Source organism: Neophocaena asiaeorientalis, unplaced genomic scaffold (genome assembly GCF_003031525.2).
Source record: "Neophocaena asiaeorientalis asiaeorientalis breed wild unplaced genomic scaffold, Neophocaena_asiaeorientalis_V1.1 scaffold438, whole genome shotgun sequence".
Classification (NCBI taxonomy): domain Eukaryota; kingdom Metazoa; phylum Chordata; class Mammalia; order Artiodactyla; family Phocoenidae; genus Neophocaena; species Neophocaena asiaeorientalis.
Window position 1 is genome coordinate 7,648,144 of NW_020173491.1, and position 15,052 is coordinate 7,663,195.

At 48.8% G+C, this 15,052-nt stretch overlaps 1 protein-coding gene across 1 annotated transcript in view; it reads right to left on the reverse strand.

The window, feature by feature from the left end:
• Positions 1 to 15,052, reverse strand: part of CNGB1 (cyclic nucleotide gated channel subunit beta 1) — a gene marked incomplete at its 3' end in the record, with an annotated part of 70,878 nt that overhangs the window by 4,859 nt on the left and 50,967 nt on the right. Inside the window, exons 28-33 of the mRNA XM_024747434.1 lie at positions 13,193 to 13,290; positions 13,013 to 13,096; positions 9,949 to 10,067; positions 9,529 to 9,675; positions 2,855 to 3,071; positions 3 to 223 (exon numbers count right to left, since the gene is read on the reverse strand). Of these exons, the coding sequence (XP_024603202.1) occupies positions 3 to 223; positions 2,855 to 3,071; positions 9,529 to 9,675; positions 9,949 to 10,067; positions 13,013 to 13,096; positions 13,193 to 13,290 (886 nt within the window). The remainder of the gene's footprint in view (positions 1 to 2; positions 224 to 2,854; positions 3,072 to 9,528; positions 9,676 to 9,948; positions 10,068 to 13,012; positions 13,097 to 13,192; positions 13,291 to 15,052) is intronic.

Here is a 15,052-nt window from a genome sequence, read left to right on the forward strand (position 1 = left end):
TCTCGGGGATCTCCACCAACAGGATCTGTTCCCTGGGATCCGGGCCTGGGCTCATGTGGATCCGCACCGAGTGCTCCTCGGGCCAGGCCGCACCCCCCTCTTCTCCCTCGGACCTCCCCTGGGATGCAGGTGGCGGAGAGCCTGGGGCCGGGGTCTCCGGGGCCGCGGGCTGTTTTGGGGTAGCTGATCCCGTCTCTCCCGCTGCGCCTTCCAAACTCTTGGCCTGGAATCCAGAAAAAGTGACTCGTGAGGCAGAGGGGTCTTGGACACTTCCCAGTTCCCTCCTTCTTGGACCCCTGGGACCCCTGAAGAGGAAGACAGCGCTCCGAAATCTAATAGCTGGAAGGTTGGGCGGAGCTGCATCAGGGTTATGTGGTAGAAACAGTATATTATGGGGAAGTTGAAGGATTAAAAGCCCCGGTAGGATGTGGTGAAGCTCTTTGGGATATTTTATGTCTCTGTGGAGTTGCAGGGCCGGAAGCCTGAGTGAAGTTGCGAGTTCAAGGGCAGAGCCCCGTCAACCGTCACTGAGCTATTGAGGGAAGAGAGGCTGTGACCAGGAGGGAGCGCCACCAAAACCTCTGCAGAACTCAGCCAGCCTGCCCTGCCCGGTTAGCCGGGATGTGTACTCCCTGGTGAATGAGAAAAGCTCTAAGCAAATACTAAGGTAAAGTCTGATGAGGGCAGGAGCAGCTGTGGCCTGGCCCGTTTCCCGGAAGGTCTCAAAGGTGGAGACACCACCCCCTCTCCCCTCCGGCGGGAGAATGGGCTGGGTACCACTGGCATTAGGCTGGGCTGAGCCCGTGTCTGGAGACTTGGTGGGTACCTCCAACCTCCAGCCTGTGGGTTTCCCATGGATGGGGTTCTCGTGGGTAGAATTAGGGAATTGGGTGAAAACCCAAGCCTTGTGGATACCCACGGCCCCTCCTGCTCTCTCTGACGCCATCTCTGCATGGGAGGAAACTGGGGAGGGAGCAGCCCCCACAGCAGGAGGCCCAGTGGTCTGTAGGGAGTTTAAAGTGAGAGCAGTCAGCGTGCTTATGAGGAATAGAGAAGTCAGAGGGCACTGAAGGAGGGGAATTGGGTGGGGTGGGGCGAGCCAGGACACTCCTAGATCCCACGGCAGCTCTGGGGACCTGCTGCTCCCTCTGTCTCCACGAGCTTCTGCATGTTTCGGTGCACCTGTTCCCCCCACCCCCACCCCGCCCATCCACTGTCAGCTCTGACAACACACTTCCAGGGCAGGATGCCCAGATGGTGCCCATTATGGGATCTTCTTGAAGCATCCTGCTGTGAATGGAGCCAGAAGGATCATGGGAAGTTTGATCAAGGGCTTCACTGTGTTTAACATGCTTTTATGAAAGTATCCAAGGTAACCTGCTTCATCTCTGCTACCCCATGTGACAGCCAGGAGTAATGTGGGCCCCAGAAGGTCCTGGAGGAGATTCCCCAGGACACAGGGCTGGCAGTGACAGAGTCAGGATTTGGACCTGTGTCTATAGGCTGCTGTTTAAGAGCTCCATGTACTCTGCCCTTCTGCCCTGGTTGTTCTAAAACTGCCTTTTATGAGAACACTCATGCAAATTTAATTCACATCTCCAAGCTGCCTGGGTGAAGAGCTAACACTTAGAAGCAACAAATCCCATTTCAGATAACACCTTTCACTGCTCTGAGAACATTCTCAGAGGTCATGTGCACTCAGTCCCACACACCAGCCAGCACTAAAGACCCCAACTTGCCAGCTCAACCCTGCCCTTGACAGTTGGTGAGCCAGACAATCACACCTGTCCTCAATTTGGGGCCATCGGTGGATGCATCTGGAGAATGTACTGGAACCCTGGGTGACTTTGGTGTCATTCCCCAACTCCTGCTGTCAAATGACCTCTGGATCGGTCTCCTGGACCAGCCTGGATTGAGACTGAGTTCACCAGCCTCCTCTGATTTCTGTCATGTAGACTGCTGTCCCCTCCCTGCCACTGAGCTTCTGCCTGACCCCACCCCCCCTTTCCCAGCAGCCTCCCTAAAGGACAGTCATGAACAACCATAATTAGTGCAATCATCCTAATTGGCACTCTTGGCATTAGTCACAGAAAAAAGTCCCAGAATTAGTTAAAAATTCCATTTAGACTTAGGGGGTGGGAACAGTTGGCACCATGCCTGTCACCTTGGATTTTCCTTTCAGATCTTTCAAATGGTCACAGACACAACATTAAATATGAGAACATCACTGTAGTCTGGGGAGGGACACTGCTGCCCACACCCACTGCTCCTACCTCTGCAGCAGCAGCCGGATGTCCATTTGGGGGAATGCGCCCACCCCAATCCCCACTCTCAGTCCAGGGATGGGCATATGAGCCAGTCCTCCCCAGAGCACCACACTGAATGGCTCAGGAACTGACATGTGACCCAGTTCCGTCCAGTGGCTATGAGCCCTGGGACTTTTTGCTGAAGCTACTGAGAAAGAGGTACTTTCTTTCTGTGGGAGTTCCTCAACCAGGAGGATGTGATCTTGGGGGATGTCCTCTTAAGCTCTTGGGGGACTGCCTGGGAATGGAGCCATCCCCAAGGGAAGCAAAGGTGATAGAATGGCAGAACTCATCCTACTGGCATCATTTGAACTTTTAGATCCAGCCTTGCCTGAATTTTTCAATGACTTGCTCCTATAAATCCCCTGTTTTTTCAAGCCAATTTGAGCTTGCACTGTCACTTGCATTTCTATCACTTAAAACCAAATGAATCCTGACTGATAGGAAGAAGGAAAAACAGTCCCTAAAATGGAATGCGTGGGTCTCTAGGTCTTCTTCCTGGCACGTGGTTGAAATGGACCAGGGGGCTGTGTCTCCAACTGCATTACCTGTTCCAGCACCTGCTGCTGTCTTGCAGCCGCCTCCAGTGCAGCCAGCTCCTTGAGTCGCGCCCTGAGGTGGGCAAGCTTGCCATCTTTGGCCCCCTTGGCACCCATCTTTCCTGCTGCAGCCAGGGTGGCGCTGAAGAGCTTGGGGGTGCCTGGCCGTGGAGGAAGGATGAGTACGCTCTGCTCCTTGGGTTTGTTGTCATTTCTCAGCATTCTCCTGAAAGAAAGCAGCGTCCACTAACGTGACCAGCAAGCTCTGGGAGAGAGTGAAGCCGCGCTGGTTCGGGCAGAGCCCTCTAGTTGAGTTGTGTGATGGTGTTTGTTTTGACTAACAGTTTCTGAGCTCCTTTTCTGAGCCCAGCACGGTGCTGTGTGAGGCATCACATCTCACTGAACAATCAGAACAACCATAATGATGTGGGTCTTATTGCCTGCACGTTATAGATGAGGCTCAGAGGGGTTGAGTGGCTTTTCTGAGGTCACACAGGAAATGATGCAGGATACTTTAGTATATAGAATCAGAAATAGGACGTCCAGATGAAAAAGAACCCGAGCTTTCTGCTTCTCCTTCTTCTGCTTCATTGTCATTTCACCATCATCACCATCACCAATGTGGACACAAGTGTCTGTATGTGTCAGGCTCTGTGCTCAGACCTTTACAGGAGGGCATTCCTTGGTGACCCCTGTGATCCCCCTTCCTGGTGTTCACACCTCTGTGTGACCCCCTCACCTTGAGCGTAGTGGGACATGTGACTTGCTTTCAACCAGTGGAATACAGCAAGGGAGATCAAATGTCATTTTTGTGAATGTGTCACATAGGATTGTGGTCTCTGTCTTACATGGAGACTCTCCCTTGCTGGCTGTGATGAAGCAAGCGGCCATGTTGGGAGAGGCCTACATGGCAAGAACCTGAGGGCAGCCACTGGCCAATGACTAGCCAGGAACCGAAGCCCCCAGTCCCACAACCACACGGAACTGAATTCAGTCAAAAACTATGGGACCTTGGAAGCAGATCCTTCCCCAGTCGAGACTTGAGATGAGACCCAGCTCTGGCCCACATCCTGATTACTGCCTTGTAGTGGATGCATCTAAGCTGTCCCCAGACTTCTGACATGTAGAAACTCTGAGATAATAAATATGTGTGGTTTTAAGCCACTCAATTTGTGGTAACATTGTTACACAGCAATAGATAACTGATACGTACTTTAAGTCTCACAGTAATCCTTACAGGTAGGTCCTATTATCCTCCCTCATTTCAAATGAGGATGTGGACGTCCAGAGGGGCTGAGTAACTTTTCCAAGGCCACACAGCTGGGAAGTGGCAGAGCTGGAATTCAAACCCCTGCCTTTGACCCCAGCACCCCAAGTCTTAAGGATTACAAAGCAGTATCATGGTCATTATCTTCTTGGACGCTGACAACACTCCATGACCTGGAAAGGGCTGGGATTACCGTACCTAGAAGGGTTGGGGAAACTGAGGCTCAGAATGGGAGGAGTGACACGCCCAAGGTTACAGGAAGTGGCAGAGACAGAATTACAACCCAGATCCAATGCAATATACCACCCTGCTTCTCTAAATAAGGAGAGAATTTTCCATCACAGAGAGCCCCAGCCTTTATTAAGGAATTCTTCACACTACAAATACATGATGAGTGGTTTGGCTCAAGAACAAATGAGCTTCGCCTGCAGTCTAGCAGGTCTAGACGACTAATTGGCAAATTCATTCATCAGGGTTCAGGCCAAACTTGTTTGTTTAAAAATGAGGCCATTACTGGCTGCTTATCTAATCAGAGGCAATGGGTTTAAATTGTGCATATTGATATTAATTGCCCAAGACTTACATTTTTGAGCTGGGGCTCTCCCAGGAGACCACAAACATGATAATTTTCAGAGGCCTCTTCCAAGCCCAGCACTGTCACCTGTGTTATTTGAGTCCATAATTCACAGCATGGCAGTCCGTGGGAAGGCTCGGTGTGGTACTCAAATGACACGAAAGAACCATCTACAGGCCCTTTGCTGGTCGCTAATTATCTCTGTTTTGAAACACTGAGCTGACTTCTGGGACATTTCCAGATCAAGGAAATTTATCCTCATATTCAGATGACGTGAGTTTCACTCTAATTACGGTATAATTAACCCCTGAGAGAGTGGCATGCAGGAGAGCTTTTTGCCCCATTTCTTGGAGTGGCCAAGTCAGAGAGTGAAGTGTCTCACTTCTTTGGGGCCTCAGGTCCCCCATCTGTAAAGTGGGGAGCTTGGACAGAATCTCAGCAATTCAGACTTCCCCAGGCCCTGTGGTTCTCAGACCTATATCTCCTTGGATGGGCAGAGCTCATCTGTGATCCCCTGCCCCTCTCCTCAAGCTTGCCTGTCCAGAGAAGCAGCCTCTGATGAACCGTGCCACGGCCCGCTGTGTGCAGCACGGCCCGCCAGCCCCTCCTCCTTCCTCTGGCTGCCTCACCCCAGCACACCGCAGGCATGGCCAGGAGCAAGACCTCTGTGGGATCCCGGCTGACTTGCTAAACCCACACCTAACCCAGCCGGAGGAATGGGATGACAGCTATGAGTGTGGCTTTTCTGAGCCATGTTCCTCTTGCAGGGGACAGGAAGTCAGTGGGATGGGAACCCGGTACCTATTCTCAAACATGAGCAGTCAGTTCTCATTATCTGCGGTAGTTAAGTTCTGTAAAGTGTCTGCAGACACGGAATTAGTGACTACTGAGCCATGGCTTCTGGGGGAAATACAGGATTCGGTTACGGTGAGCCTCTCCACACGTTTTCATCAACTGTTCATTACATAATCTTGTCTTGTGTGTGTTTCTGTTTAAAGACATCTTATTTAATATACATCATTGATTTGTTTACAATGAACGCGCGGCTCTCTAACTCAGGCCTGCGTGGGGCGACACGAGATAGCACTTCAGCACTACACCTGGGGCCATTTCAACAGCAAAATCACCAACAAAAATCACAAAAATGTGAAAAACATGCTACATAATGGACCACACAAAGACACTTGTTTACAATATGAGCTGAAACAAGAAGGCAGACCGTCACCTTCTTCAACTTTAGCTGGGAACGTGCGCTTTAGGTGACTCAAATTTTTGCCTCTGGGCACACGTCTGCGAGTGTCTGCGTAAGCCTTTGAGTATTGATTTGGGGATTACAAATAAATTTAGTGAGTAGGCGAATTGCAAGTATGGAATCTGTGAATAATGGGGATTGACTGTGCATCCTTGTCCCTTGGGACAGCAGGGGGACGTGGATAGACTTGGGGGAAAGATCACGTAGACCAGCCACTGGAAGGGCCCCATGGCTTCTCTAAGAACAGCCAGGTAAGATGAATTACAGGGCAGCTTCCTTCCCTGGGAGACCCCAACGCCTTGTCTATATTATGCTTTAAGGTCAACACTGCATCCACTCACCTGGGAGCTGCCAAAGGGATTCTGTAAAAACTTAAGTCACAGTAAGTCACTCCTCAGTGTAAAACCCTGCATAGCTCCCATCTCCCTCAGAGCAAAAGCTAAAGCCATTGTGAGGCTTCCCCTACAAGGCCCTACCCAATCTCACCCCCTACACTGCTCCCATCCCATATCAAGCTACATTCATTTTCTTGTTGGTCTCCATGTAACACTGAGTCTGTGCCTCCTTGGGACCTTTGCACATGCTGTTCCCTCTGCCTGGAATGCTTTTCCCTGCAGGCAGTTCCCCAGCTCACTCCTTCACTCTGGCAGGTCTCACTTGAAGTGCCACACCCTGAGAATAACTTTTCCTGACCAACTTATCTCACATAGCTCCCTCCATCACCTCTATCTCTTCATGTGGCTTTATGTTTCCTTATGGCCTTTATCCCCAGCTGACACATCACATAGTCATTCCTTTCTCCATTGTTGGCTTCCCCGACTAGAATGTAAGCTTTGTTTGCTCCCTCCTGTGTCCCCAGGGCCTCGAACTATCAGCTCAATAAATTATTTTGCTGTATGAATGGACATGGTGAGTTTGTTCCCTTTATTATGACCACTCTCTGTACAGATTATTTATGGTGACTGAAGTGGAAAATATGAATATGTGATAAAAGGCAAGGGAGGAAATACCAGATAGGTGGATTAAAAAGGCTTTATCCCATGGGAAAATTATAGAGAGAATTTAATGGATAAAGAGGAACAATTATTATTATTAACACGTATTGAGCTCTCCTGTGTGCCAGGCCCCCTGCTAGAGACATTCACATACACTATTTTATTTAATCGTCTCCACAACAAAGTGATTACCCTTATTTTACAATGGAGAAACTGAGACCAGAAAAGTAAAGTGACTTTTCCAAGGTCACACAGCCAGTACTGCACATGGACAGGACTTGAGCCCTATCAGCCTCCCAAGCCTATTTGTGCATTTTCTACCACATCGTGCTGCTTCCATCACTCAATTTAAAACCTGATCTTAAGTGTTTGAAAGCAAAAAACTGCTTTTCTTAAAAATTACCTTTTCCAGGGAATTCCCTAGCCGTCTAGTGGTTAGGATTCCAGGCTTTCACTGTTGGGGACCCAAGTTCAATCCCTGGTTGGGGAACTAAGATCCCACAAACTGTGTGGCGTGGCCAAAAAAAAACACAATTACCTATTCCCCAACAATACAAAATACAGCTGCACAGGGTTATTCGTTGCAGTACTATTTATAATTGCAAAATATTGGAAATAGCCTAAATACAGTTGTTAAAAGGAATGAGGAAGCTGTCTGTGGACTCAGTGCATGTTTTCTGGGATTTCTCGTCAAGTGAAAAAAAGTCAAGTGCAAAAGAGAATCTGCAGTGTGCTATCCTTTGTGTAAGACAGAAAGGGAAATAAGCAAATATTCACAGATCTGCCTATTTTTGCAAAAGGAAACACAAGAAGAAAAAAGAAACTAAGGCGATTAGATTCCTGTAAGGGGTGGGTGGCAACAGGTGCAGGGAGTTGGGACCCTGAATGCACTGTTTTGTAGCCTTCTTCCATGTTCATGTTCTACATATTCAAAACACAAAAAATCAACAAGGGTCAGTGTGGGGGAACCCTGAAATGGAATGCAAACTGAAACACGTGAGCCTAGCTGTATTTCAAATGAACGGAACAACCACAGTAGAGGGAGGAAGACAGAGAACCAATCCAGATAACCCTGAACACAACACCTACATCGTGGGTCCTCAGGCTAAAGACGGAAAGAACTGCTCTCTGCTTAGAAGGCTTTCTTCTTTCCAGTAGTATGAAATCGGAATTCTGGTGCTACTTTCTCTACATTGTAGGACTGAACAAATGAATCAATGTAATGAGGATAAAGGGAGTCAAATTTCTCAGTGTTGGAGAAGGAATTTACAAATATGGAAAAGGAGATTAGAATGAACTCTGTGATGTTGGATCGAAATTGTTAGATAGGTGGAAATAGAGACAGAGATATACAGACATATAGATAGACACAGACAAAAAAATAGATGTTGATATTTATGTATGTGCATATACATATATGTATGTGTGTATATATATATATATTTGCATTTATACATACAGGTGTATATGTAGATGTATTTCCCAGCTCTGTCCAGCGTGGAGGCCTAGTAACACCCCAGTAGCAATGAGAGCACTTAGTACTCATATCTTGGTTTCTAAAAACCATTCCCCTCTAAAAGGAATCAAGCCTCCTTGGAGAAATGCCCATTTCCAGGGATGCAGCAGGGAAAGTATAAGATGAATCTATGGTGTTTTATTGTGCCTATAAGCAAAAAAGTGCTAAAATATAACAGGGACGTAACAAAACTTCACTATATTCAGCCTAAAGAGGTGTCCAGTGGCCAATGTGGAACAATTTGAGCATGAAAATGATTGTAACGGGATATTCATGGAATACAGCAAATCCATACCATTATAAATAGATAAATGAAAAATCAAATAAGTGGGAAAGAAGAGAAAGTTCTTCCTTACAGTACATTGCTAGCTAATAAACGTAGAAAGCATGACAGAGTTAGAAAATCACCATTTTGCAACCACCATGGCAATCATTGCAAGGAACCTTCAGTGAAGGCTGAAAGTAGTGAGGTAAAGTGAGATAAGGAACAGGAAATCTACATCATCTCAAGGTGACTTGCCACTCATTACTTATTAATTGCAAAGGGAAAAATAGTAACTTGAGAGTGTGGAAACTTTAACCACGTGATCAGAGTAAAAAAGTCATCAGAATAGGGAGAAAGCAGCCTCTCAATACACTGTACCGAGAAGGACACAACATCACTTCTGAGTAACTCCTGCCCAAAATGCAGAACCTGAGGTAATGATGAGAAAACATATAAACTTAAGTGGAGGGACATTCTACAGAATAACTGGCCTGTCCTCTTCAGAGAAGTCAAAACCACTGCAGATAGGAAAAGGTGAGGAACTTTGATCCCAGATCAAAGGAGACTAAAATGGCAACATCACGCAGTGGGGGATCCAGGAATGGAAAAGAAGAAAAGAAAAGCTATAAAAGACACTATTGGGACGATTAACAAAATTTGACTATGGATTAGGGATGAGGTAAGTATTGCTTCAATATTGAATTTCGTGATTTTCAGAAAGGTACTACAGTTATGTAAAAGAAAGTCTGAGTCCTTAAGAAATGCACACTAAAGTATATATGGATTTCTTTTATTAAAAAAAAAAAAAACGTACCTGGCCTTCTTCCGGAGCAACTTCTGAGACTCAGGATAATGCACCAAAATGTCATTCAGGTCCTTCTTATCCAGAATGAAGAGGTTGGTAAACCCGTGGGCTATCACGTTAGCCGTGCGCCGGTTCCCGCCCCCAACAGCCAGCAAGCTGGGGCAGAGAAGGGAGGGAGGTGAGACCCTCAGGAGGCTGCAGTTCTGATCACACTTAGCATCTTCACTTTCACCCCTGCCTGGAGCATCACGATGGCCTCACATGGGTGAGAGCTGGGCCCACCTTGTGTATGTCAGCAGGTGCCAGTGCTGTATGCATAGCGGTCTCCTCAGACCCACCGAAGGGCCCTTGAGGACGTGGTCCCACCCCCTGGCCATCCCTCCCTTCCCCAGCCTTTGCCGAGGTCCCCTTGTTTCACCCCGTTCTGACCTTATTTCTCCAAACACAGATCCAGCTTTCAGCGTCACCAGCACGGACTTCCCATCCGGGCCGCCCAAGACCTGCACCTGCCCCGCCTGGATGATGTACATCTCCCGGCCTATCTCCCCCTGAAACAGAGAAGGGGGTGAGTCCCTCTGTCATCACCAAAAGCAACCACAGAAGCAGCAGGGCTAGGCCCAGGCGCTGGTGGCACAGTGCAGAGGAACCTGGGCTGGGATCGAGCCCTCCTACTGACTTGGTATGTGGTGTAGAGATAGTCACTTCCCCTCCGGGGTCTCAGTCTCCCCACCTGCAGATTGCAGGATTACGGTGGGGAGTTAGTGGTGTGATGGAAAATGCTAGATAACGAGGCCCAGGTGTAGTGGTATTCGGTAAATTTCCAGTTATACGCACCCATGGAGGGCCCAGAGGCATGGAAAAGCTCACAGTGGTTCATACAATCAGCTGATACCTGCGCCTCCCCCATATCCTATCAGGAGCTTGGGCGGCATTTGCTTACTGAAATAGGAATGATAACAGCTTTAATAGGAATGTCCACCATTACCTAACGCTTTTCTGTGCCAGGCGTTGCTCTAAGTGCTTTATGTGACTGAGCCTCCTTAGTCGTCAACAGCCCTCTGCGGTAGGAACTCTGCCCAAGGTCACAAAGTTAAGCAAAGCCGAGCCGGGATTTGAAAACAGGCAGTCTGGTTCCATGAACCCAGAGTTCATGGTTGTTATGAACCCCCATTCAAATGTTGAAATCCTAACCCACTCCCACCCCACCCCCGCCCGGCTCCTCAGAATGTAACCTTATTTGGAAATAGGGTCATTACAGATGTAATTAGTTAAAAGAAGATGAGATCATACCGCAGTTGGGTGAGCCCCTAATCCAATAGGATTGGTGTCCTTATAAAGGGACATTTGGGCACAGAGACAGGCGCAGAGGGAAGACAGTGTGAAGAGGCACAGGGAGAAGGCAGTCATCTACAAGCCAGGAGAGAAGCCTGGAGCAGATCCTTTGCTCACCGTCCTCAGAAGGAACCTACCCCACCGACACTTGGATCTCCGACTTCTAGCCTCCAGAATTGTGAGACAATACAGTTCTGTCATTTAAGCCATTCCGTTTGTGGTACTTTGTTGTGGCAGCCCTAGCAGGCTGATACAACGGTCTTAATCACAAATTAAAACCAATGAACGAATGAATGAATAGCTTTGCTTCGGACTAGAATCAGAAATACCCAGTCTGCCAGCACCTTCCAGTCCTCATGCCTTCACAGACCGGTGCCCTGGCCACACCTGGTGTGTGTAAAGGGAGAGTGACCAAAGACTGGTAAGTGGCTTATGCTTTTGATTCATTTGACAAATATTCCCTGGGCATCTCACACATGCATGGCCTTCTTAACAAAAAGGAAGAAAGTCTCCTTCCCCTGTTTCAGTGTCCAATTTGACCTGGGGCTGAAGTGTGAGGGGCTGCAGAGCTCACCCTCATCTCACTGACCCGCCCAGGGGTGGTCCTGGGGTGGCCTCGGGTTGTCTCAGCGAGATTGTCACAGCGCCAAGCCTGTCAGCAGAGGGCGCCATTTACACACGTTCACCAAGTGTTCACTTCAGCTTCCACGGCAAACTTCCCAACAATCAGATTCATTTTTCCTCATCAGAGGTAAAGTCTACATCACCCACAAGGATATTAGCAGCAGCAATGGCACCGACTCTGTGCCAGCCATGGTGCCAAACTCTCTATGTATATCTTCTTCAATTCTCACAGTCACCCCATGAGGGAGATACTATCAATATCCCTACTTACCCTTGAAAAGAGTCAGGCTCAGAGAGGGCAAGCCACTTCCCCAAGGCTGCACAGCTAGGAAGTGGCTCCAATGTCAGACAAATCATTCTGTTGTTCCCAAACTTCTCTTGGCCGCTAAGGCTGCAGCTTTAAATTCTCAGCCATACCCTTGTCCCCATTCCCCCAGCTCTTTGCTTCCAGAAACTTCACTGTTATGCAGCATACAGCTTGGAGATGGGGCCCTTCTGGGGCTGGGGGTTCCTGAGTTTCACAGGGGGTTCTTGGGCAATATTTTCACCCCTGTATACACACTAAGCTCCTCCACCCTGACCACTCACTCACCAAGTGAGCTCCGTCTCACCTCGAATCCCAAAACATGGGAGCAGAAGGGGCCTTAGACACTGTCTAGCCTTGGCATTCAAACCCAAATGAGTCCCAGGATCAGGTGGATGATGTCAAGGAGAGGAGGGAGCCTGTGGGGCAGTGGAGAGTGGTGGGACCTGCGGCATCAGGAGAGGACGACGTCCCCTTCAAGGCCAGCCCCTTCTCCAATCCACATGATTCTGGCTATTTGGGAAAGTGGGGCTCAATGCTAGCCGATTTTCTGTTTTCACCGGAAGTCTGGGTTTTTATGTGAAACCTTCCAGCTTTTTTTGGCAACGTTGCGCACTTTGCAGGATCCTAGTTCCCTAACCAAGGACTGAACCCAGGTCACGGCAGTAAAAGCACCAAGTCCTAACCACTGGACCTCCAGGGAATTCCCGAAACCTTCCAACTTTTAAAGGTTGGAGACTAATTCAAATTTTTATTTTTAGATTAGTCCAAAAAAAAGAAGGAAAAAAAAAACCCCATGAAACATCTGTGGGCTGGCTCCTATGCAAGAACCATTAGTTTGCAAACTCTGACCTATCCTACCCCTCCTCCAGCCCCATTTTCCTGACAGGAAGACCAAGACCCTGGAAGCAGGTCCATCTACAGAGTCAAGACCCTGCCCCTCTCTATGCTCCTCACTTTCCTCTTCTATAAAGTGGGGCTCCTTGTCCTGGCCCCCATGGCCCCAGGAAGAGGGAGCAAGGCCTGAGGCACATCTGAGTTCAGTGCCTAGAGCTGGACAGAGCCTCCTCGTGCCAAACAAGCCAGGAGCCCTGGGGTCAGCTCACCACCCTCCTCCCCTCCTGGCAATTCCGCTCGCCCCGCTGTGCCTTCATAGGCCCCCACTCCAGCCCAGCTGCGACAGGCAGTGGCTGTGAATCCCAGACCGCCTTGAGGCTGCCCTGGGCCACTCACCTTCTTGCACACGTAGTCGTTGGGCAGGTAGACAACAGAACGAAGTCTCTTCAGCATGTCGAAGATCATCTGCCGGTCACAGCCCTGGCCCCGAGAGGACGGGAAAGGAGCTGTTTAGAGGAAGGTGTGGGCTCTGGACATTCCAGAGTCTTGAGGGTGGGAACACTGGGTGGGCCATACCTGGAAGAGTGCCACTTTGCTGACGATGTCATAGTTCACATCGATGGCGAGGTCCAGCCGCATCTTATCTGGAAGCTGCACCATCAGCTCTGACTCGTCTGCAAATGAGACCCTGCAAGGTTCAGAGGCACAGCCGGGCCCCTCCTCCACACACACAGGGCCCGTCCACACCACACTGGTGGGGACCCCAGGCACACCATTCCTCTACCACCCGGAACCACTCTAGATTGGGAGGGTATCCTCTCTGCCTCCAGGCGTTTGCCAATGCTGTTCCCTCTGCTGGGAACAACCCCCTTCACCTTCCTGGCTAACCCTACTCATTCTGCAGAACCCAGCACTCATGTCACCTCCTCCAGGAAGCCTTCCCTTGACATCCTCCCACCTAGCTATTATATTATCAGTCCCTGTGCCATAGCACATATCACACCCTTTACTGCAATTGTTTGCCAATGATCTGTCTTCTCCACTCACATTATAAGAACAACATTAGCAAGAAATGAAGTATTTGGAGCACTTACTATGTGCCAGGCAGTTTCACAGAGTGCTTTACCAAGATGATTTCATTAAATCCTCCCAGCAGCTCAAGAGGTGCCCACTATAATCCACTTTACAGACAAGGACAGGGAGACTCCGGAGGGCAGTGACTTGCCCATGTCCATGCAGCCCAGGGGAATGGAATCAGGACCCCACCCAGGCCCTGTGACTTCACAACCTATGCTGGGAGAGCAGTATGTCTGCCCACCATGGGGTCTATGGTGCACAGCTGAGAGCCTGGCACAGAATGAAGGTCGGTAACTGGAGACAGAAATGTACCACGGGGCCCCTGCCCCGTGCTCTGTCCACTGCACCACAATTAGCTTAGGGCTCAAGTGCTGGGTCTGTGCAACCCTGGGCAGGTCAGAGCCCTCTCTGGTCCTCAACGTGTGCCCCTGTGAAAAGTCACAAGGCTGTCACTAGAACAGAATGAGGCAGTGGAAATGAACATGCCTTGGAAACTGTAGTCATGTGCTTTGTCCACAGACTTGCCAACACCCCCCAACTCAGGAGTCTGTGGGCCTCAAGTGTGGCTTCTTTGAGACCAGAGTGAACCCCACAGAAGCAGTGGGGGGCCCTTTCATTTTTTTGAGGACCTTGGGAGACTCTAGGCACAGTGCCAGTGGTCCATAAGCTTTTCAGAGCCCTCCAAAACAATGTCTAGGCTCTAAAAACAAAATTACTAGCTCCCAAAATAAAAAGGAAACAGGAAAAACATAAAGTCAATTAACATGTAATTAACCTATTCAAATTTCACTAAGAATTCCATTTAGAATCTGTGAAAACCTCACTATATTTGGAAACAGTTTACAGGTAAGATTCTCCCACTTTGCAAGAATAACGGAGCACACCTCATCATTGCCAAGAAAGCAGAAAGAGCAGTGAATGAAAATGCATTGTTTTAGCCAATTTCAGAAGCAAAGTATAACATCAAAAAAATTTTTTTAATATATTGTAATAAACTCTAATGGAAAATAATCTGAAAAAGAATTTTTTTAAATTTACAAAATATGTATTATATGTATGGATGTATATGAAGAGGAAGAGAGAAGAGAGAAACAGAGACAGAGTCTTCCCTCCTGGTTCCAACTGTACTTCTATTTTCGAATGTACATGCATTTCAAGGTGGGGGGCGGCATTCGGAAGACAAGCCCTTCATGTCTTCAGGGGTCTCCTGATGGCTTAACTTGGGCACTGCCCAATGCCTCCCCAGGCCGCTCTCACTTAAATGTTGGGGCCAAGAGAGGCCCCCATGCTCGGGGCCTCAAGGACACGGGATGAGGCCAGGGCCCAGGAAGGCAGGGCACCGGGTGGGGCGGGGGGAGC